This window comes from Channa argus, chromosome 11, assembly GCF_033026475.1.
Source record: "Channa argus isolate prfri chromosome 11, Channa argus male v1.0, whole genome shotgun sequence".
Lineage (NCBI taxonomy): Eukaryota > Metazoa > Chordata > Actinopteri > Anabantiformes > Channidae > Channa > Channa argus.
In genome coordinates, this window is record NC_090207.1 from 23,415,535 (window position 1) to 23,439,042 (window position 23,508).

Consider the following 23,508-nt stretch of genomic DNA (forward strand, 5'->3'; position numbering starts at 1 on the left):
TAATATAAAATATAATAAAAGGATTATCTTTTTTCTGTCATTTTTAACAGTTGAGCACGTTCAGTCAATCTGAAAAGTGAAACCTGTCTCTCAATCATTGAGACATTGAAAGTGAGCCAACAGGCCTATGAAATTAAAGGTCAAGAAAGTGCCATAAGTACCTTCAAATCCAGGCTGTTGGCTGCTGAAAAACATCACCAGTATCTGACTGCCAACATCAACAATGCTCCTTCCCTCTAAGACTCCTCTTAGAGGAAAGTTTTTACCCACCTGTCCAACAGGGAAATCCCTTCGCTGGCTGATCGAAGAGCCAATCAAGAGCTGTCATAGTCTGAAGCAGTGCCAACAGCTACAATTGGTCAAACCAAAGTCTAATCCCTCCCCTGTCACAACAACCAATTAGGGGTCAACCAGACCTGCCAGCAACCTCAAGGCTTCTACTTCAACATCAAAAGGCTCCACAAGGCAGGATTTGATGTAAAAAGTCCAGTGATCAGAGGACCAGCAAAGACACCACTGTTTACTTCACACAGGCAAGAAGAGTTTTCCCCATGAATCTCTAAAAAAGTTACCTGTACCATTCAACCCAGGTTTTCACTAATTTGTTTATACCTTTATCTGTCCTTTAGCTACAATCTTGTCTGTGATTTCTCCATCTTCTTTGCTCATTTTGGGTTTGCTGCAGTACTTCTCATAGCAGAGCAACCTCAAAGTTTGAGAGCCCTCCAGTTCAATCTCAAACTCCTAGCAGGAAAAAAAAGGCATATTGCAATTACATCCAGTGCATACATTTTATCCAGGAAATGCTTTATTGGACATCCTAAGCACTTCTTTACTTTTATTGAGTAAAATCACAATGAAACAGAGTTTAATTATGTTTCCTAACGGCGTAAAATGTGAAGCGTTAACAACACACACTTAATCTAAACAGCGCCATGTGCCAATCCTGTCAATTAGGTTAATTTGACTTTCTATTATTCACTTTCTCCACTCTGGTTTGCACTCTCACCTCATTCCAGTTGGGCTCTGTAGAGTCTCTATACACTCGTGTTTTGGCTTTGTTGACAAAGTAGCCATAAGAATCCACCTCCAGAGAGCAGTAAAGGTCTAATGGATAGAAGCAAAAGTAGTTTTCACAGTTGAATCAGAAGGAAACTAAACACTAAGGATCCAAGTTCATCATCGGGTCAAAACATGCCCAGTGCATAAGACAGTGTTCCTCGTTAATCCCACTCATTATGCTGCAGCTGCCCTCCCAGCTAAACATTGCAGAAATGAAAAATAAAGATGAGCCACTTACTTAAGTTCTGTTTGAGGCCAGATGCAGAGTGGACAATGACATTCAGAAAGCCATATAAACCAGAAGATTCATCTTCTGTGGAGGAAAGAGTCCAGATTGAGATAAAATACAAAATAGAGTGTATGTAAACTGAACAATATCCTAAAAATGTGATGTAAAATGAACCTTACCTTCCTTATTCATGGTCATTGGAATTGTGTGAACAGTCTGGAGCTTCACACATGAGTTAGTGAGCATCTGCAGCTCCAGAGAGGTCAGAGAGAAGCTTTTAAAACCTGCACAATAAACATGAAGGCAAATCAAGACACATTTCCACTTGTTGTAATAATAGTGCCATCACATTCCAAAAAAGACGGAAACCCTTACACTTCTTCTGCTGCTCACGGATAATCTCCCTCCACTCTGCACGTTCATAATCAGATGAGATGAGAAATGTGAAACCCTGAAAGGAAAATAAAGACTGTTTAACTGGAGTTGATTGAACTTGCATGCTGTAATTCCAAACTGTCAACAGCAGAGAGCAGCAATGTCAAAGCCAAATGAGAGATCTCTTTTATTTTATTTTATTTTATTTAATGTACAAGATCATATACAAGATAACAAAGTCAAAATATGAGATCAGCTGTCTGTTTCAGGATCCCTAACAATAAAACCCCCTTCAAGCACCTCTGGCTCACCTTTCCATTTCTGTTTGCCACTCTGAATGCCATGTTTGGGGACATAAGAAGCAGCAGAGACTCTTGTTCTGATAACTTCTTCCTCAAGCGTTCAATGACTTTGGGTCCTTTGGTGGTTCTCTGCAGATAAACAGTAATAGGGTTATTGTAATACAGGGCCTGCAATCTGGATGATGTGTTCCATGCACGTGTGCTAAGTTCCTTATTGTTTGATTGTTAACTTCCTTGTTTTCAGAAGTTGCTACAAAGTGGCCACTCATGCACATCTGCAAAAAACTAATGATTAAAAAATGTCATATTGAGCTTGAGTTTTTGTAGGTGTATACATCCTCACCTTCTCTCTTTGGATGTCATTCTTGATCTGAGAGATTCTGATCTTCATAGCGTCAATCTCCTCATCCTGGACTAGGGGAATGGGGGTGGACTCACAGTCCTCAATGGTCTGGAAGGTCAGGTCAGCAAGTGGGATGTACCACTTACAGTCATACTGCTGTCCTTTTCTGGTGGAGGACAAATGAGTGAATAAAAACACACTTTTTTAAACTTCCTGATTTTCATCACACAGTAATTTCCATGTTGTTTTTTTCAGCAAAACAGTTGGTTTGCACTGTGAAGCCAACAGCTTGGCTTGCCACAGGCTTGCAAACACATTTACAAAACCAGTGGAGCAATTATAACCTTTATCTTTTTCTGCAACCACTAGATAGTCACAGTACTAGAACTCCTCTGTCTGTCTGGTTGGAACCTCTAACAGGGTCACATGTCTGCATGTCTGACATCTGGCTGGTCACTGACCCAGACTCACCCCGCAGCCTGTTTCTTCAGCTTGGTACAGAGCAGCAGGTCTGTGAACAGGAAGACGTGACGAAGTTTCCTGCAACCTTCAACCAGCTCCACCATGAAACGATCTCTCAGCAGCTGACGGTTCTGCAAGTGGAAAAATCTTGTTATTCGACTATTACAAAAACACACACACACACACACACAAAAAAAATTTGGATTCTTTTAACCATTATATGACAGCACTACAATAAATGACTAGTTTTACTTTACACAAACGTTGAATAATTGCTGATGTTTGCATGTGCTTGGAATGACTGTGATGCTTTTAGATGCATGCTACTAAAGCTCATAACGGAAGCAAACAAAATTATCAGAATAATAAATCATTTGTGATGTGACCAAAACAAGGCAGTAAGTTTATACAATAGGTTTACAGCTAGTGCGGCTCTCAGCGCTGTAAAAACTTTTCAGTGATGCTCAGCTGATTTTCTGATGACCTCCGTTATTCATGGTAATCGAATGTAATTTCAGAGGTTCATCTTCTCGTCGTCCAGCCTGAAATTAGAGTCGGATGTGATGACACAAGCTCTTCCTGCTATAGAGTCTCCCGCATCCCTCACCACTCACCCCATCTCTGCCTTTTGATCTGAGGGCAGAGGCTGTTTACACTGACACTGCCCATGTGAGAGTTCTCCATCCCACACTGACCACAGTTTGACAAAAACAAGGAAATCACTGTGGCATAGTTTTCCTCTACTCCAGTTCAGTTTTGGTTAGTTACACATATTCTGGTGCAGCTCTGCAAATTGTTCAGTACTGTCCTGGTTTCAAAATTAGGTGGCAGGGTTACATCCGCTTATTGTTTTGTGACACAATCATGCCCACAAATTGTCAATAATCCAATGGAAAATCACAAACTGTCACACCACAGCATTTACACCCTCTGACACTGGAATGTGGTCCTTTTTTTATGCACTATAATGAGCTGTTGAGCACTGAAGTTAAACAAACCCAAAGGTTTAAACATTCACAGTAATTACAGGCTGCTACGGCACAAAACATAAACAACAAATACAAATTTAGTTGACAGCTTATTACAACAAATCCATTTTTTACTGCCATGTACTGGTTTATCTGTCAAACTCATCGAAGGATTTCAGATTTCCTAGGAATACACGCAAGGGTTCCCAAGAACTTTCCTTGATTTAATATCCCAGTCCTGTGGGAAGGGCAAGTTCCCAGGAAAAAACAGTCGAAGTTCTTGGACGAATCATCTGAATCAGAGCCCTGAGATGCATCGTGTGGAGGGGACAGAGAGGTCAGGAAACACGGGGGGAGTGCAGAGAGCTAGCTGATAAGGCATGTGGCAGGTCATTTCTGGGAAGCATAGTTGACACTGCAACAGGGAAGGATGGGAGTTAGCCCAGAGGTAATCAGCAGGTTTTCCTGGTTTACAACACACAGACCCTCGCCTGCAGTGTTTGCAGGGCTTTGTCATGAGCTTCCTCTACGCTTCACTTCCTTCACGACTAAAGCAGACAGGCTGAGATGACTCAGCCACAACCTGACTCACGCTCCAGTTTAAGGGCAGATTACAGACACCTTGTGTTCCAAGCTTTAGACTGCCAGTATTCAAGATATGATGGAAAGTACAGTACAAATATAATCTTCAATGCTGGTGTCTGAGTGAGAGAATCAAATACCTGTGCTAAAATACTGTACATTGTTCATATTTGAGACCAAAGTCCGCTCAAGTAAAATCGAGTGCTTTAGTAATGTTACCCTATAGCATGTAGCCTATTTGCTGTTATGCACATTAGCAGCACAAAAAATATGTATTTGTCCAGTACAGTAAACACCGGCAAAACGAAAGACATTCTCATTATTCACAGCTGTATTCTTAGATAAATGTCAGCCTGCAATGCTAATTATTCCACAATTCTTTTGCTATTGTTTTGTCATTATATTTGTAAGAGGGCCCGTGTACATTTATTTAAAATTTTGGATTTCTCAGCATGGAAACACAAAGTCATTGATAAAACTGTGAGGGGATGTAGAGACTCATTTTGCCACACTAACCTCTCCCTTCATAACTGTCATGGAGTGTCTACGCGGGGTGATTTCTTCATTAATACTGGACAGGAAGTTCTGGGAGATCCGCAGGGCATCTTGTAAAAGCAGATAGTCTGGGTGGCTGGAGGGCGTGTGTTTCAGGAGATCCTATAGAATAAAAAAACAAACAAAAAAATATGATAATAAATTAAATCCCCACCATTCTCATGCAGGCCAGGTGTTGCTTTAGATTTTTATAAGGCAGACTGACTTACATGCAGAACTAGTGTGCTACGTGTCACTCTGTCCACAGGTTTGTAAAGAAGAGCTGTAAAGGAGACAGTGTCAGGTTAACATGCCTAATCCCAGCTCACCTACTTATAGCATATATTGATTAATGCTGAGGCTGGCCATTCATTTCAATCATTACTCACTTTCCAGTGAATTTTTAGCCCACTGGTCTTTGCAGTCCTTTGTGCTTTTGACCTTGAGATTCTGGCAGGGAGATAACACCAGAGGGAATAATTAGAAAAAAATGCTCTCATTAAACTGGAGCCACCGCCCCACAATGCAAATAAAACGATCAGCACAACTGTAAAGAGCAGCACTGCTCTGCATATTGTGAGGATTGCTGAAAAATGTCCTGTCATCACTTGACTTGAGCAGCTGTACTACATCAAACATTTGCCTGCAGCAGTCCCGCTGTGTGTAACGTGATTACATACCTCAGAAATCTCTGCGAACTGAGTGTTTGCCTGGCAGCACTTGTCTGCCGTCTCCACAGCAACTTTATAGTTATCCACAAAGGCCCGATACACTCCAAGCTGGCTGGCCTACAGAGCAAAAGTAGAGTTCAGATTAGAATCCCTCCATAAAGGTGAAGAAATGTTACTAACGTATGATTGTCAGTGAGTACATTCCAGTCTCACAGAATCCTCAGGCACGCTTTGGTATAATAGTAACACAAGAGTAGTTAACACAATGTAGCGAGATATATTGTTCAACCATTTCAAATGTAAATGCACATATGTTTTTGATCTTCATCCAGCACTGAGGTAGATCTTATTCGCCAACCTCCGATAAAGGGATTTGTTCTCCTTTACTGCTTCTCATGTGGTGTAGTGAGGCTTTTATCTGCCCGGGAGATGACTCCAGGCAGTCTACTCATATGTGCTCTGCAAGATCCATGAGCATTAGTACAATAAAATACAAAGATTTCCAACTTTTTCCTCTATAAATCAGCCTTTTATTATCTTTATAATGAGCATGACATTTAAAAAGAAATCTCCATTTAGCTTCTGAATCTTACAGACTATACAGTTTAACGAAAACAGAGCAAACTATTTGATGTTGTACGGTTTTATTTTATTTGATTCTTGTTTGTCCTATCCAAAGGCTTTCAGCCGAAGGGCGTCACCATACTGTGCTTATCTTTGTGTGTGGTTAATCAGCACTCAATACACAGTTAAACAAGTGTTACAAGTCAAACAATTGTAACATTTCACCCCCATCAGTTCTTCAGATGCTTTGTATTTGATTGCTCTCTAAGATGTTGTTATCTAAGATGATTTTATGTATTCTTACATTTTTCAGAGGCACAGTAGATTAAATTAATACAAATGTGACTGACTGAATCTCCTATCGCACACTGTTTTACTTAAGAGCTAATGTAGATTAAATACTTAACTTGCAGTAACCCTGTGGACATTTTTAGTGTCCTGCTGAAAAAAGTATCATAACCATACCAGTTTCTGAAACAGGTCGCCCACACACTGCTGGTGGCTCCAGTCCTGGACTCGGGGCAGCAGAGCATCATAGAAGTCCTTGTGGATCTCATGAAGTTCTGTTACTTTAAAGAAGATGGTCTCTATCTCCTGGATGCTCAGCATTGGTTGGGAAGTTGTGGCTGAAGCCCTCAGAGGTTTCATTGGCTGCACAAATAATGACAGTCCATATTTGAAAATGATAATAAGTATCTAAGAAAAATAACCAATAAGTCAATTCAGGTCATGTTTCACTGCAAACCTGTGCCAATAAGATTAAGTAGCAGCACAATGTAAAGAGTGTTTGCTGACTTTGACAAAAGATTGCACAAATATTGCCTCAAGTGTTAAAACACAATAACACAATAGAGCACAATATAAAGAGTTTCTGTGTTTAAAGGAAGTCTTCATTTTTTTCTAAGCAGTGGCCACTCTGAGCACAAATGGGAATTTTAGAATAGTAGTATATGTTTTCAGCAATTTGTAGCATAATGGCAGCACTAGCAGAAAGGATCCTCTCAGCAGCTTATATTAGATGACAGATCCTTCTTACAATACTACTTGGTACATTGCACTGAGTGTGTTTGTGTTAAATCACTTTTGAGTTTGACTTTTCGTACAGATTAAGAACCAATTGTTCTTGTTATAAAAAGAGGTATAATAGTACAAGATTGTACAAGTCAGAAGTGTCCTCACAGGGAAAACTTTGCTTCATTTCAGTGAGGGATCAGTCTGTACAGGAAGAGCAGCATGATAGAAAAATTAGGGTGCAGGTAACAGTGTTTTGTTTACAGCACATCAGAGCTGCGCATCAAAAATAAAAAAGAAAAAAGAAAGATGCAGTGGAAGCCGCCTGACAGAAATGTCCGTAATATGCCCACTTCTGTTTTTAAATCCCCCTGGCAAATTAGGGGAGAGCAGCGTGCTTTACACACGGGCTCATGCAGATAGTACAGACCCTGTACTTGGGCACATGTAGAATAAAGTCTGGATAACTTTGGGAGTGTCTCAGTCTGACATTTGTGATCTCCAATTCACCCGCTCTGGAGAAAGGCAAGATTCCAGTCTATGAAACAGGCTTTAAGCTTTGCCAACAACTCACTAAGGTGTGTGTGTTTGTGTGTTTTATAAGTCACACATACTATCAGCAGGGCCTCCAGGTGGCTTAGGTAGATCTCCTCACTGGCCAGGATTCCTGACAGAACCCACTTCCTCATCTCCAGCCCCTTCTCCTGATCCAGCTCCACCTAAGACAAACATGGCAGACAGATGAAACAATTCACAAGCATTGAAGAGAAGAGCTTCTCCAGTGCAAAACACTTGACATACGTGAACTGTGAATGGGTTTGATCTTTAATAAACCACCCGCACACCTTTGCAAACCACTGACAGCACATTGTTGTTGTGGGGATATGACAGACCAGGTTTGATTAAAGTCTGTGGGAGTTTAAGATTCCAAGAGGCCTGCACCAGAAACACCTAGCATCCTAAGAAAGACAAATGTGTTGTCCAGTCCAGAAGTTGTTATTCGAAACTGGTCAAAGCCATCAGTCATCCTGGTGTGGGCTGTCATGTCAAGAAGCTCACTGGAGCACAATGAGGGGCTTTACAAAGCTCCTCCATTACATGAGCCACATAAAGCCTACAAGCAGCATGCTGCTGACTGAGCCCCCCACCCTCCACCATGATATAGGCTTTGAAGATCACCAAGTGTACACATCAGAGGAAAAGAATACCACAGATAGAAAGAAACAAAGTGGAGGGGGAGGGGAAATGGGTCTCTTTATAACATCTGTTTGCCCACAGTATGTTTGCTGAATATGTATTGCTTCTATCAGCAACGCCCTGCTTTAAACTGAGCACTCCCATCTAGTAGCAGCATGGTAAACTCTGTATGTTATTGTTGGCCTTTGGATCCTCAGCTGGAGCAACTATTTGACGGCTTTGCTGAAGGGAACACCTTTAATAGTTTTCAGCATTCCACTGATTTTACACATGGGATTCAGTTAAAACACAACATTAAAGCAGCCTTTTAAAAGAGCTACATAATGAAGACATAACCCCAGTGACATCTTAAAGTTTATGTCAGAATGCTGCAAGGGGGCATGGAGTTTAAAAGTCTGGGAAATAATTATTTGACCATTCTATACTTGCCCAGGATAAATATTACAAATTACCATATATAATAAATAAAGACCGCCTATGCACAGGATGGCTTCCCCAACTGCCCTCTCGTCAGATTTTGCAGGAAATCTAGTGGTTTGTTTAATAAAAACAAAACTTTATGGGGAAGCATTTCCAGTATAACCAAAAAAGGTGTTTACGTTTATGCTGAAACACACATAGAATAATAGAGTAGAATAACGAGTAGCAATATGTCCCAGTGTGAAAGGAAGCACAAGCTACATAGGAAATGCTGGGGCAATATGCTGAAACACTTGCACTAAGACCGGTATTAACTTGAGACATGAACTCTTGAGACATTTATTTAAGGTCATTATATTATGGAATGAAAATGGCATTGCCTGAAAACATTAACCTGACCTGAAAACCACATCCACACTTTGAAATTGGCCTGCTTAAAATGAGGACAAATGATGGCACTCTCTTGTTGCCGCTACAGAGACAAACAGTAGAAGAAGTGATCGCAGGCACTAACAGTATCTGTTCAGCACAGAACAAAAAGTCACAGCTATTGAAAGTGTTGTATGCTGCGTGGAGCGAGAACAGTGAAGAACAACACAGCAGAGAGGAGAGAGCAGGAGCAGCAAGAGAGACAGTTCACACGTGGGACATGTTGGTGGTACATGCAGAAGCATTACCGACAGCGTGGAGTCCTGAGAACCAGAGGACTGGTTGTCTTGACTGCTTCGGGTCTTTGAACGGAGCCGTGGCGAGGAGGAAGGAGATCCGGTGTAGGACAGAGAGTCGTGGCGAGGCTGGTTTTCTTCTGATTGCTCCAGGTCATAGCCATACGACACATGGGTCTCATTGTATGGAGCCTCTGTGAGAAACAGTCAGACAAAGAACAATAGTCACATGGTGTGTCATTAAACTGTTAAGTGATGTAGTAAACATGGACAAACATCATGGGAAATGCAGCTAATTTATCTGTTGGTATTCTAACCCAATGTCAATGGAGATTCAAGTGGGTGACACTAACAAAGCTAATAAGGAACTGATATCACAAGGTGATGAGGTCATCATCAAGAATGATGTAAGCAATTGTATTTGAGAGCTAGAAAAGAAACTCATATACTTTGTACAATTCAATGACATGAAATATGATAATCCAAGCTACCACTGTACAGGTGGTTGTAGTAAAGTTGCAGAGGTGTTGGAAAAACTTCACCACCAACTTCAAGTGAGAAATGCTCTGTAAATACCCCTTAATAAATATTAACTGAAATGATAAATCTTACATCATGATCAACTGTAATATTAACAAAGAGTGAAATGACTAAAGGTGTTTCAAGTTGTGACAAGTCCACAGAAAATCATCCCCCATCTCTACAGTTCCAACTCCACAGATGATTTTAGCCTGTTTTAACTCAACTGTTTTGATTTTACAGCCTGCGACTTCACTGCTTTGGTTCAGTCACTGTGCTGTTATAAACACTGTTTCCAGCCACAGAAGGCTGCTGCTTTTTATTGAAAAAATAAAAAAATAAATTAAAACCCTGCCTGCTCAGTGCCAAAAGGCAGAGAGAGAGAGAGAGAGTCAGCAACTGGCTGGTGAACTTTGATGAGATTTTAGAAACTAAAGAAAGAGGAATTTACTTAGGAAGTACTGGAGTCCTAAACAGGGCTAAAAAGATAAGAAACAACAGAAATAAATGAATGCGGCTTCAATAGAATAATTACTGCCTATTGTAATACTATCTTCTTGTGTTAAAGAGTGCCATGTGTCAAAATATACTTTTAATAACCTAATTATGTCAGGTTATGTCATGTTTACATTTATGTTGATTATTTATTTAATTATTGCTTACTTGTGTGATATTTAGCATCCTCACATTCGAATACTGGTTAGTATTTGCTGTTCCAGGTGAAAATTACGAAACTACTCTCTGGGGTAAGCTATAGGAACTGTAAATGAAGACTTTAAAACTCTCAGTTCCTGTTTGTTCCAAAGACGTCCCATGTGTTATGGCCATGATCATTGCCATATGTTGTTATTTTGTCCCTTTGTGCATTAACGCAAAAAAATTAAAAGACTGACAAACTTGTTCTTCTCAGCCTAAAGAAGAACATGCATTTTTAATGGCAGCTATTATAAACACTAAGCAGTGTCCTGTCCTTTACTGCCATTTGTCTTTATATCAAAAGCCTCTTAACCTTCATAAACCTGTAACCTACACAAATCTACCACATAGCCTGTGCCAGCCACAAAGAGGCAGTGCCAGGCCAGTGGATAAGCCTGGGAATGTGCAGAGGCAACACACTCTGCTTCAAGCCAGCCAGGCTTGTTGCTTTATGTCGGTAGGGTTTTCAACACGACATAGGATGTAAAAGGTACAGCTGTATTTTGGTATAGTATTCACTGTGGCATCTACTAATTTGAAAAATGGCACATGTTTTACACTATGCTTTAAAAGATCACTTGTCAAGTGTAACGAGTGAGAAGTATACTGTACGTGGTGCTTGTTGTCCCTGTGATTTCAAACTTTTTAGGGTCCCCTGAAGATGAGGATCAGCATGCTCTGCATCCTGTAATTACTGTCAACCACCCCTGACTCACTAGCACTTATCATTATCACAGCCAAGGATGTGGCATCCAGAAGACAATGAGCAGAGATCTCAAACTGCAGTAATTTAACATACAGCAGACTTCTCTAGCAATTTGGAGGTGTGTATATTTAAAAAAAAAAAAAAAAAAAAAGAGGCTGAAAACTGGTTCACCTTGATTTAAAAAACGGGAAAACGAGGATTCCATAAACTAGAACCAAGCCATGTCACCCTGGGGAGGGGACCAAAATACAGGCAGATTGACAGGATGACATCCACAAAGGCCTTGACAAAGGACTCAAACAAACCCACTGGGCTCAGCAAAAAGCCAGAGAGAGATACTGACTGCATGATGTAGAGAATATTGCAGGCCAAACAGCTCCAGAGCACAGAGGAAGCCCATGTGAAAGGCCACTCTGTGCTCCAGTGAGATTATACATCAGGCCTGCCACTGGATGAATAACACATCCTCTCTCAGACAGCAGGCTAAGAGACACAAACTATCTCCTTCCAGGCGAAACAGAAACAGTCAGAGCTTGTGAAAACACTACAAGCTAGAATAAGTAACGAGGAGAATTTAGGAATGCATTCAGCACTCTTCAATACTGACCCATCTGTGTCTTTTATAGGATCATTTTTAAACACACAGAGCTCACTTGGCTGTGGCAGTGTGAGAAACTGGGCATCGCAATAAATACTCAGTGTGTACTATAGTTCTAGACAGATCACAAGAACCTACTCAGGAAGTGTCCGGGCAGGTTGGTCCGGGAAATTTAGCAATTCATCTGCTTTCTAATTTTTCACGAACACCTCCCTCTCCCCCTCCTAACACATACGTTCATCTACGGTCATGCTTATCATATTTAGATTCTGGCTAACTTTGAAATCACTTCGGCACTTTTTCTGCATATGACATTGCTGCTTCTATTAAATAGGCATTTTTGGATAAATGTACTTTTTTAGTCGATGTTTAACAGTGTTGACCAAGACTGCGCAAATTACTCAAAAAGTATTACAAAATACAAAGTATACCACAATGGCGGGGCGTAATTTTGGCCCCCCTACAGTCTGCCCTCTCTGTCCCGTACCCAACTAGCAGCAGCTTAATTTGGGTTTGACTGTGCAATAGAGCTGTAATAAATACAATCTAATGACATTACATAAGACTGCTGAGCCCAACAGCTGCGGTTGTGAGCTGTGTGGAGTAATTCTGTGATTTTCAAGAATTTCATTTCACTACGAGCCGTTAGACCATTGCAACCATCGTTTTTTTTTTTAAAACATACAATACACAAGTGTCTTTGTTTTCCCACACCACAACCCTGAACCCTGAGCCCTGCACCTAAAATTAGAACTCACAAGGATATATAAGGACCAGAAACAACTGGTTCCAAGCTTTCCCATTCACTTCTCTAGAATAATCAGTCATCTTGTAACAATTTTCCTTCCTGCAGCACATAAACAAGAGCCGTATTCAGAAGCCTATCACAGCAGTTTAATAAAAAGGTCACGTTGGATGACCTATTGATGACAAAGCAAAGAGACATTCAATCCTAATCCTAATCCATAGAGATGAACTACGATAAATAGGCAGAGAGAGAATGACAGATGTGGGGTGGGGAAAGTGCCACTGCATCAGACATTCTCCATCACAGAATGATCATGTGGATGTATTTGCCTTCACCAAGCCCAGACCATGGTATCATCAAGAGGTAGGGGGGATGCAAAAGTGGAAAATTGCAATCAGAGAAGCAGGTTTCAGCCTGTCTGGACCTCGCTTTTAAAGTATCGGTAAACGTACACCACAGTTAAAATCTCAGCTTTATTTGACTGATGGGAAGATCTCAGACAGTAATTACCAAAAATAAAATTATTAACTGAGCAAAGAGGTCTATTGATCATTTCCAGAAAGAACAATAGCAAAGATAATTCCCTATTTGACCGGTGGGAAATGGCACAGTGCTGCCCAGCCTGGTGCATTGACCGATCACCGTCTCCTGCTTCTAATGCTCTGACAAAGGGAGAAAGGCAGAAAGGCAGAGCCCACATATTGCTCCCCACTGTGAACATATTGACCATCCCCACAAAGAGCAGTCATCTGATGGACAGAATTTAGCAAGCTCCCAAAAATAAATACCACCCAGTAAATGTTCTGATCGATCCAGCACAGAAAGGGCTGGAAATGAGATTTAAGCATCTATAATTTACCACAGAGGCAGGAAAAAGTACAATGAAGGACAGGCATTCTGTCGTCTCTCTAATGGCTTTATGGATTGGGAAAAAATAAATAAATAGATAAATAAGTTGCACCTTTGAAATAAAAGCAACAGAAGATGCCAGTGTGAGATGTTGTTAAAAGCTGAGCAACACTTTGGCTCCAGCAAATGGATTCTCCGCTGGATTGTTCAGTCACTGGGGAAACAGTGGAGGTGGGGAAAGCAAATAAAGGGGAACTATTTGAAGGGTAGTCGCACTTTAAACACTGGTGACCCGAGCCAGTAGCCCTTGTAGTTTTCCACATTTTTTGGCAGGTGGAAAAATGTTAGATAGGAAACTTTATCTGTAATGAATTTAACAACAGCTGCAGAATCCTCACATCTCCATCCCTCTGTTTACTTGGGAACATCTCAGAGGTTGATCCTCTCCAAGTTAAATATAAAAACCCAGTACTCCTCTCTCTAACAATCACCGAGAAAATAATTTTTCAAAACTGGTAATTTAAAACTTCTCTTTCTTATCAGTCACTGCAGAAATCTTCTCACAGAATACATAACCATAGAGAAAACCTCAGCTACATGCAAAAAACAATATAGAAAACTTCAATGAAGTTTGGAACCTATTTCTAGAACATTACAATTTAAACAAAATTCCTGGGACTGAGGCCAGGCACATCCCTGCCACAATCAGCCCAAAAAACATTTTCAGGATGTATACCATCACTCTTGATATTATTAGTAACATTCTCTCTCTTTGTTCTGTTTTAGCTAATTTATCTGAATGTATTATCAGTGTTTTCATGTTATCATAAATAACTATTATACAATATATATGCTTAGAACATGTTATATCATTAGTATGTATACTCCTACCCAGTACGTTCCTATCCTCACTACCCCTCCTCAAACCTCCAATCCCAATGCACCATCAAAAGCAAACGTACACTGTACCTAAGTAACACAGGTCTTGTCTTTTTGTCAGATTTAACACTGGTGCTGTTATGTTTAGTAAAAAAAACTTAATACATTTAGGTCTTCAGATTACAAAGAGTCTAATGGAATCACACTGCTAGTGAGGACGATCTCTCTGTCCATTACTGCGGACCACGTATGGTTGATTAGTTAAGTGGTACTCCCAGATGATCATGCTTGATGGGCCACAATGGGAATTTGAATGCCCTTGACATGACTATAAAGAAATTTTAAAAAATGGTCAGTATTACTTATTAATTTGCCAGATGCTTTTATCCAAAGCAATCTATAGGTCAGGGGACACACAGGAAACCCACATGGTGTCCATGGAAACCCAAGGAAACTTTGATATGTGCAGGAGATTGAACTGCTGAGCCTTAAACTGGTGGACAACCCGCCCTATATCTAGCTGTAGTTTAACTAATTCAATTATTTATAGCAGTTGCAGACACTGGCTAGTTTTTAGAAAACTGCAAAAATGCCAACACCTCATCATCACATCCCGACTCTCTTGAAAGTGTCTGCTGCACTGGGAGGCCAGTGAAGGCAGAGAGGCCCACCAGCACCCGCCTCTGATCTGTTGTGGGACAGCCTAAAATTAGTGCCAGTCAGTGAGCAGTGTAGGTCAGAACTGGGCTGCCCAGCACACCTACTAATCATGGTGTGTGAAAATAGCTCAGGGTGGTTTGACTACTGCTTGTGATGTACAGCATGACTTAAAAATCAAAGCCTAATAACTGTTCCAGTCTGTGAAAATAAACAGACAATAGAGCCCAAGAACACACTGGCTATGCACATTTAAGCTTTGTTGAATAGCAACAAGTCTAATATAAATGTTGTTTTTAAGTGCTATTTGGTTATTATATCAGCAAATGTTTCTGATCGCTTCATAGCCTATAATTTATTCTTAAGCCTGGCCAGTCTAAACTCAGTAGCTCCATAGTGTAAACACAGAAATAACTGCTGACATTGCTTATTACAGGGAAATGATAAACTCTTAAGTAATGTGAGCAGCCACATCAAAACCACAGTAACCTCCAGGTATGATCAAATATTAATTTGCACATCTGAACATAATTAAATATTAGTGAACAGACCTCACCTGATGTGCTTTAATGCTATTGGTGCACTTAAGATCTGCCTAGTAACACAGGTTTAACAGCATGCGTTTTGCTTTTTTTTTTTTTTTTTACCACAAATATGACCTAAAGCTTATTATATTGTGGAGAGATTCTGTCAAAGTTGTGCATATATATTTGCTTCAAAAAGTTTTAGAGCAAGGGTCATCCTTGCAGCTAACCAGGGAATTGTAATTATTTCTGCTTAATTCGTAATATTTAAAGCTTACTTATTGATTTTTATCTAACAACAAAAACTACCCAAAGCACTGAACCACAGTGTAATGTGCTGGGTCAGATTGTAGCACAGTGAGCAGTGGTGTGTAGTGAACCAGAGAAAAGGTTGTGTATGTTCTTCTGCGGCCCTGTAGGCACTTTGTCAGGTCTGAGAAAGTAACTCCTGATGATGTCACTAGTGATATCTTGCTTGGACACTATGAAATGACTACACAAAGTGTTTAGTTATTAGACTTGCAATTATGAAGACAAATACTCTTCTGATGTCATAGTAATATATCATCAGGGTTGTCTCAGAATCGCTGTGGAGACTAGAAGTTTATAACAAAAACAATTGTGCTACACATGTTTAAAGTTATGGACATTTGCCCTGCAAAGAGAATTTTTAATTTTTTTGTCCTTTCAGCTTATCCCGTGAGTTCAGGGTCGCCACAGCGGATCATTGTCCGTATGTTGATTTGGCACAATTTTTACGCCGGATGCCCTTCCTGATGCAACCCTCCCCAATTTCTACCGGGCTTGGACCGGCACTGCACAGCTGGGGATGGGACTTGTCTGTTAGGGGTTCAATGTCTTGCCCAGAGACACTTCGACATATAGCCTGCAAAGAGAATCAATAAGGAAATACTATTTAAATTTGATGCATTTGGGGATATTTTGAAGGTTGACCCATACCAAGTACTACTAGTGAGAATGGCTCTGCTGCTACCATTTTGTTCATTGTGTTTGGAATCTGTCTTTTCATTACCTTGTGAAATGAATAAGCAGCCATTTTAATAATTTGATACTGCTCAGATTCACTATTTGTTTAGACATTCTTTCACTCATACTTACCATGCTCACTGTGGCAGTAAACATTTTAACTAAAATAAAACAAACTCTGCTGAACAGTGATAAAACAAGTTCCATGGGTCAGGCTGTTGTGAGAGTGGTGGACTCATACAACACTTAACATTTCATTAGCGGTTTCCCCCCACACCCCACAGGCAGCTGAGACATTCCATAAACACTTGGCCTGCCAGCCAGCAGCACACTGGCCCCTTTGAGAGGGACCTGGAAGGGGAGCTGAGACTGCAGGACCAGAGGGCCGAAGCAGAGCACGAGGGAGACTCATTTAGCCAGGGGAGGCCGGTAGGCTCATAAACATGCCAGAGATTTTTGTTTGTATTAAAGTATATCTGTGGAAACGCATAAGTTATTTTCTAATAGTGCAGCTAATAACATGAGTGAGTAGTGAGTAGTCTTGCATAGTTTCTACACAAGTGCCTTTGTTCTGTTTTCTGATAGAGAGGAACAAAAATACTATTCATGGTTTTTACTGTGAGAGCAGCTGGCGATGACTGGCCTGGTGTACTGATTGCCTGCCAGCTTTTCACTACTTTACACAGTACGTTGCACAGAAGAACAGGTGTCATACTCACACTTACATATACACACACAGAGTCAAACATAGCTGCCCTCAAGAGCTACCAGGACTTCCTCTTGCCTCTCGCCCAGGCTGACATTTACTTTAGTAAAAGGGAGAGGCTGGATTCTTTAGCTTCCTTAACCACTAAACCTCAGATGTTAATATACAGGTACAATCATGGGCCTTGTCTGGGCTTCCTAGAGGGACCTCAAATATTCATGAGTCTGCAATTAATGGGGGGTTGGACCGGTGCTGGTGAGATTATTGCTGAAGCAGCAAGCAGTGCCAACCTTAGGACTGGGGCCAAGTCATTCAGACATCATCTTTCAAATAGATACCTTCTATTAATGTCACAGTCATCCCAGACAGACCTGTTCACCAGCCGAAATGGTGTCATGCCCTGGTCAAGGCTAAATGCATTCAAAAAAACAATATTCTGATTTGTGATTAAACTAATGGGAGATTTATCATTTGCAATTTGGGCAACCTCTTCCCGTATGCACTCTCACTGTAATACATTAACCACGAGACATGTCCAGACTCTTCTTCAACCACAACACTAAGCTGTGGCTTCAGGCATGTCAATGTCATGACGATAATTAATTATGGCAAAATAGACCCATCAGAGAGGTGGCCTCCTTAAAGGCCCACAGCTAATCAGCAGCTCTGTTCACAGCCAGGCTTGACAATTGCCCTAGATAACCAGAAACCAGGAGACAGCCTTTATTCTTCTATTCATAGAAGAAACTCCCTTGAGATGTATCAGTTTTAGACTGTCCATTTCACAAAGAAACCCAGCAAAGGACTGATGTGATAAATATAGGGTTTGTTTGTGTCAGTAAATAGGGGCTTCTAATGCTAACTTTTTTCCCAAGCAGAGACAGCTTGACACCACACTAAAACACTCAGGAGCAGGGACAACATCAGTACTGTTTCTGCAGCAGAGATCACATATTCCATGACAGGGTGCAGAACATAAACACACACCCCAAATTTTACAGTCCAGAAAAACTAATTTAGGTATACACACTGACATGTGTAGTTCTGCACAGATTATAAAGCTTAGTTACACAATGCGTTGCTAACTGAAACAAAAAACATCTTTATAGCACTAAGATTAAGTTAGGTTTACTAGGCAGATTTAAGGTTTTAGCGAATACTGCAGCACTTTATACTAGATACACCAATAACAACAATAAAAAAAACTTTCCAACTGCTCCCTTCAAGTCACTAACCACAGCAAAGCGCTGTTTATTGCAAGACTTTGCCTCAGGCGGGCTCCCCGCCTGAGGCCTAATCCAGCAACGTGCACAGTAATGTTATTACAACATCAGAAAATAAATCCAGACTTCTGGTAATCCACAAAGCAAAGTCCACATGAGGCAGCTGCACCATTATGTCAGCAACAAGTCTCCCTAGACAAAAGCTGCACCTCAGGCTCTGCAGCAGAGTGGTTTGAACAGAAAGTGTCAAAAAGACAGGGTGCTTTAAACAGGGATCTCCACTGTTTTCAAACATTAAAGGTCAGTTCACTGGTTGTGCTACTCAGTTGATGAAAAAATTGGTGTCATTAGTTCAATATTGATGAATACACATAAGTGGACCTAGTCCTAATTTAAGGTCCGGAGCTTTTAACCACATAACACAGTCTTTACTGTCTGATATATCATTTTCCTATAAAGCTGTATATACAGACACACACAGTGTCTTTGGTCTAGAGATTAGTCAAGTCGGAGAAAACACCTCCAATTATGTCAAAGTGATGTCATCATCATCATCAGCTTGGCCTTGCAGAATACACATTTGTAACAGACACCTTGAAGTTAGACATTTTCTCTGCAGAGGCGGTATAAGAAATGACGTTACTGAAATTATGTTTATGTTAAATTATGTTATTTTTTTTAAATCATGCTTTTTAATCTATTTAAAGTCCACAATCTTTATAGAATTGGAACTAAATTGCTGGAGTACAGCTTTAATAGAATTCAAGTGAAAATAGGTTTTACTTGGTGAAGAAGTCGTTTTTGTTTTTTTTCCCAAGAAAGTTACATTTCATCTGACAGGCAGTCTTTCCATCTACTCTTTGTTATTTTCCTCACAATCAAGAGAGGAAGCTGCTCAGAGTATGTAAAAAAAAAAAAAAAAAATCAATGCACACAAACCAGAAACATCCTCACAGTAGGTTTTCAGTTCTGAGTGACAAATGGCACAGCGGAATGATGCAGACCCAGATCGAACGGATTTAGACATTTCAGTCGTCCGAGCAGAGTGCCAGCTTACACTTTATGCTGATTATATCACAGACTATCTACTTGTTTGTCACAAGCTTGTGTCAGACAGCTTTGGAATAGATCACCTTATATAACAACAAACTTTTCTGCTCATCTGCTTAATCTGACCCATAGTGCAGTGCATTTTTTTAATAGGGGTGGGAGCGGGGGGTAGAGGCAAACAACTCTCCAGTTCCAATCCTTAGACGTGATCTCTATTCCAATCCCTCAGTGCTGAACATTTGGCCTCATCCAGGAACAGTATGTGTCCTTGTGTGTCACTCATTTTGACAAACATTCATGCAAAGGAACAAACACTCCCACCTCTCCTTCTGTCCCTGGCATAACCAAGTTGCCCAGACCACTCTCCTTATCCCACTTAACATTGTTTTATTGTTAAGATGTCAATACCTGTCTTCAATGACTGATTCTCCTATTGTGTTAACACATAACAACAGGAAGCACTGATGGCAGGCATTGTGATTGGAAGCCACGTGACACACTTTAAGCCCATCTATCCTCTTTTTTGAGGGAGTTGTCGGGGCTTTTTCCTACCCGCCTCCTGTAACAAAGAGCCTCCCCAAATTTATCACGCTAGACAAACCCCTTTAAGTTAATTACTCAGCACCAAGGACAACAACACTGATGTGCGCTGACATGAAAACACTCAGGGTGGACAGGCCCAAGCAACCAGGAAGCCCAGGGGCAGCTGCTGTCTCATTCAGAGCATCTCAGTGAGAGTGCTACAGCACTCAGTGGGCAAAAGTGGGAGAAAAAAAAAAAGGACAGGACAGGCCTACTTAGGAATGAAAAAGAAAACACTACTTAAAGAACTGTTAAACCACTGGTTTAGTGTTTATGTAGTTTATGTAAAGTCCTTCTTCTGTATCTAAACCCCTTCATGGCCGATTTACTTTTTACAAAGTCCAACAGTGAAAAACTCTTCAGTCTTTTTGTCAATGTACAAATCCTGCTAAACTGGAAAACGTCAACATCCCTAATTAAATTCAATATGAAGGATGCCTGTGAGGAGAAAAATTAAAACTATCGTTAATGGGACAAGAACACATTTCATTCGCCCTGGCCTCTTTTTTTTTTGTAGGCCATGTTAATCATAACGCAGTAGCTCCATTCCCTTCACTCAAGTAAACCAGTTGAAACGCAAGAACACTACAAAATATGGAATGAAAAATAAAGTGCATAATAATCCGGACTCTGAAAACATGCATTTGGTGTTTCAGGCTAAAATATTAGGACGTCATTAAAGTGATTGCAGGTGCATTTTACACGAGTGACTTATTCTGGATCAAAGCCAGCCAGAGCAGCCACAGACATCTTTCAAATAGTGATTAGAAAGGTGCTTTAGTGTGCTCTTTAGTACTTTATCATCTCTAATCACTAGAACACTTTACACATATTTTAATCCTCAAACGGAAAGGCTTGAGGAACATCTGTGTTGTACAGTGTTTGTCTGGCAGACCTACCTAAGTCTCCATGAGAGTTCCTGCTGGATGTGGTGGAGTTCCCATCACTGGGCCAAATCTGGCCCGTTTTACGAACCCCAGTGATGGAGGCCTCAGAAACCATCACATGTTGCTTCAAACGCTTTTGAGACAGAGGTGTGGGGGGGCTGCTGCTGTCAAAAGACTGCTGGGAGTGCTGGGAAGGTGAACGGCTTTTCTCCCTGTATGTCTGATAGGTGGTGGGGCTGGGGGACACCTGGCTGGACTGGCCGGAGGAGAAGTCCTCCTCACTAGATGTTAAGTTCTCGTTGGAGCTGCAATCCGGTGTGTAGCCTCCTCCTACATCATCAAAGCTGCTGGGAGAGTAGGAGCGTCTTGGCCAAGTGAGGTGCGCGTCCTCATCTACGTTATGGTCCTTAATGTGGATGATTCGAGTGTCCCCCTCAGCCATCATTCCCCCAACATACACACTGGTGTAAGGCTGGCAGTCTGGCGGCTGCCGCTCAGACTTTCCCCCGGTGGAACGAGTCACGCTGTCTTTCAGGAAGTGTGGGCTGACCTCTGGGTCGTCAAATGACCCATTGTAGCTGCAGTTCCCCTCCGTAGATCTGCCTCTCTGAACAGCCTTACAAATGTCCCCTGTAGCAGCTGACAGGTTACCTGGGAGGGAGTGCAGGGATCTTTTTCGCTCCATCTGCATGGCCTGACAGCCCAAGGTGCTGATCTTGTCTGAGACCTCCCTGTCATTGACTTTAACCAGCCCTCGCTCATGATGATACTCCATGTTCACATAGAAAGGTTTCTCCTGGCTGCCCATCACTAACAGACCTCTGCCATCTCCAGCTATGTTAGAGTTGGCTCTTCGGATGCGCTCAAAGTTGGATCGAAGTGCTGCCACTGACCCAGCACCAACTGGGAAATCAAGAATCTCTGACTCCTGACGGATGGGTGACACTCTGCCTTTTTGTTTGGCTGGGGATGCACCATCCACTTCTCCCTCTGGATGTGGCTTACACCTAACTGTCTTGGCAGGCCCTCTATGCTGCTGTTCTTCCAGTGATGCCTCATCTTTATTCGATCTCTGGCTGTCTGGAACACTGGGCAGGTCTCCTTTATTTGTCTGTGGCGTCTTTTTAAATCCCCATCTCTGCCCATCATAAGACTTCCTTTCTTTTGCAAGCAAAGTCTGCAGATATATCATCCGAAAGCGCTCCTTGTTTACTTCCTTCTCCAAATGCCTAACAGATGCCTTGCACTTGTTAAGCTCCAGTTCAATATCCCCCAATGAGTTCAGTTCCATGCATGGAGGATCAGACTCAGGGAACTGGGCTCTCCATGCATCCACAAACCCCACCGGTTCAACCATTGTGTCTGTGAAATAAACTAATCAATCAACTAACAACACACACATATACATTTCTAAAGAGTGAACTGGATTTAACTGTTTATAACCAAAAGCTTCCATAGTGCAATAGAATTCTGTTCTCCAGGGAAAGGAAGGATCCACTTCACAAGGAGGAAAACCCGCTCATTTTACAGTCCAAGAATAAAATCCTACGGAGGCAAACTGGTCCAGTCTCTTTAGTCCTTTTGAAAACGTCCATGAAACGAGTTTATCGTTATTCTCGGACTTGATCCCTGCTTGTGGTCGTCTATCCTCTAGAGATCCTCTGTCTTTCTCTGTGTTTGCTGTCACACTAAATCGCAGCTCTCTGGTGTTTTGGCTCTTCGTCAGCGTTACAGTTGAAGCAGAAAGAGGAGGGGCAACATGGATATGATGAAGGTTTTACACATTACAAATACATTAATATAATGAATGCTGGTCAAGATGCACTTTCTAACCGAAAACGGGCTTTTCGTGTACAGCGGATTGCTATAAAACAGAATTCACCAGAACATGTGTTTTCGAGGAAATGTTAAAAAAGCTATGACAGCAAGAAGGCACAGGCTACGGTCTAATAAAGGGAATAAAGTAAATTCTAACGTAAGAAAACCGTCTCACGGCGCCATGAAAAGGACGATTTTGTGTAGGGAAGACGTTGTCCTGAGTTCACTTCACGTGGATTAAGAAAACGAGGTGTCGAGCTCCAAAACAACTATCCGTTGTTGTTTGCTCAAATTCAGTTTTCAGCTCCGTCTTTTCACCCCCCGTGAGAAATTAATTAATATGTATTTTTTTTCCCACCTAGTTTCTTTATGACACAGCACACATGCTCTTTCTGTTTTGCACCGACAACTCTTGATTAATCCTACCAAAGTTCATTGTGTTGCAACCCGGAGCGTTCGTTTGTAAAAACACCGCCATCTGCAGGTTTAAAATGTCATATCATGGCAGTGAACTGCAAGAAATTAACTTGACACAGTTAGAGCGCAGTTCATCTCCTGAAGTGTGCTGGGTGTTGTATTGCTAATGTGCAGTGTATGTCTTTGTTTCTTTTATTTAGAATTCAGTTTTAAGGGAACGTCGATAAATGTCACTGACCGACGTTTGAGCTTGGTTTGAGGTGGAAATCTTAAACAG

General features: G+C 41.2%; 1 protein-coding gene across 1 annotated transcript in view; it reads right to left on the reverse strand.

Annotated features, from left to right (window-relative positions):
- The window catches only part of si:dkey-91m11.5 (PH_BCR_vertebrate and RhoGAP_Bcr domain-containing protein), a 29,714-nt gene extending 6,494 nt beyond the window's left edge, over positions 1–23,220 (reverse strand). The window contains exons 1-16 of the mRNA XM_067521066.1: positions 21,009–23,220; positions 9,398–9,579; positions 7,718–7,822; positions 6,558–6,743; positions 5,538–5,645; positions 5,247–5,307; positions 5,088–5,140; positions 4,840–4,980; positions 2,783–2,904; positions 2,312–2,477; positions 1,978–2,097; positions 1,667–1,742; positions 1,471–1,575; positions 1,301–1,375; positions 1,010–1,107; positions 613–744 (exon numbers count right to left, since the gene is read on the reverse strand). Coding sequence (XP_067377167.1) covers positions 613–744; positions 1,010–1,107; positions 1,301–1,375; positions 1,471–1,575; positions 1,667–1,742; positions 1,978–2,097; positions 2,312–2,477; positions 2,783–2,904; positions 4,840–4,980; positions 5,088–5,140; positions 5,247–5,307; positions 5,538–5,645; positions 6,558–6,743; positions 7,718–7,822; positions 9,398–9,579; positions 21,009–22,353 — 3,075 coding nt within the window. The 5' untranslated portion in view covers positions 22,354–23,220. The remainder of the gene's footprint in view (positions 1–612; positions 745–1,009; positions 1,108–1,300; positions 1,376–1,470; positions 1,576–1,666; positions 1,743–1,977; positions 2,098–2,311; positions 2,478–2,782; positions 2,905–4,839; positions 4,981–5,087; positions 5,141–5,246; positions 5,308–5,537; positions 5,646–6,557; positions 6,744–7,717; positions 7,823–9,397; positions 9,580–21,008) is intronic.
- Between the last annotated feature and the right edge of the window lie 288 nt (positions 23,221–23,508).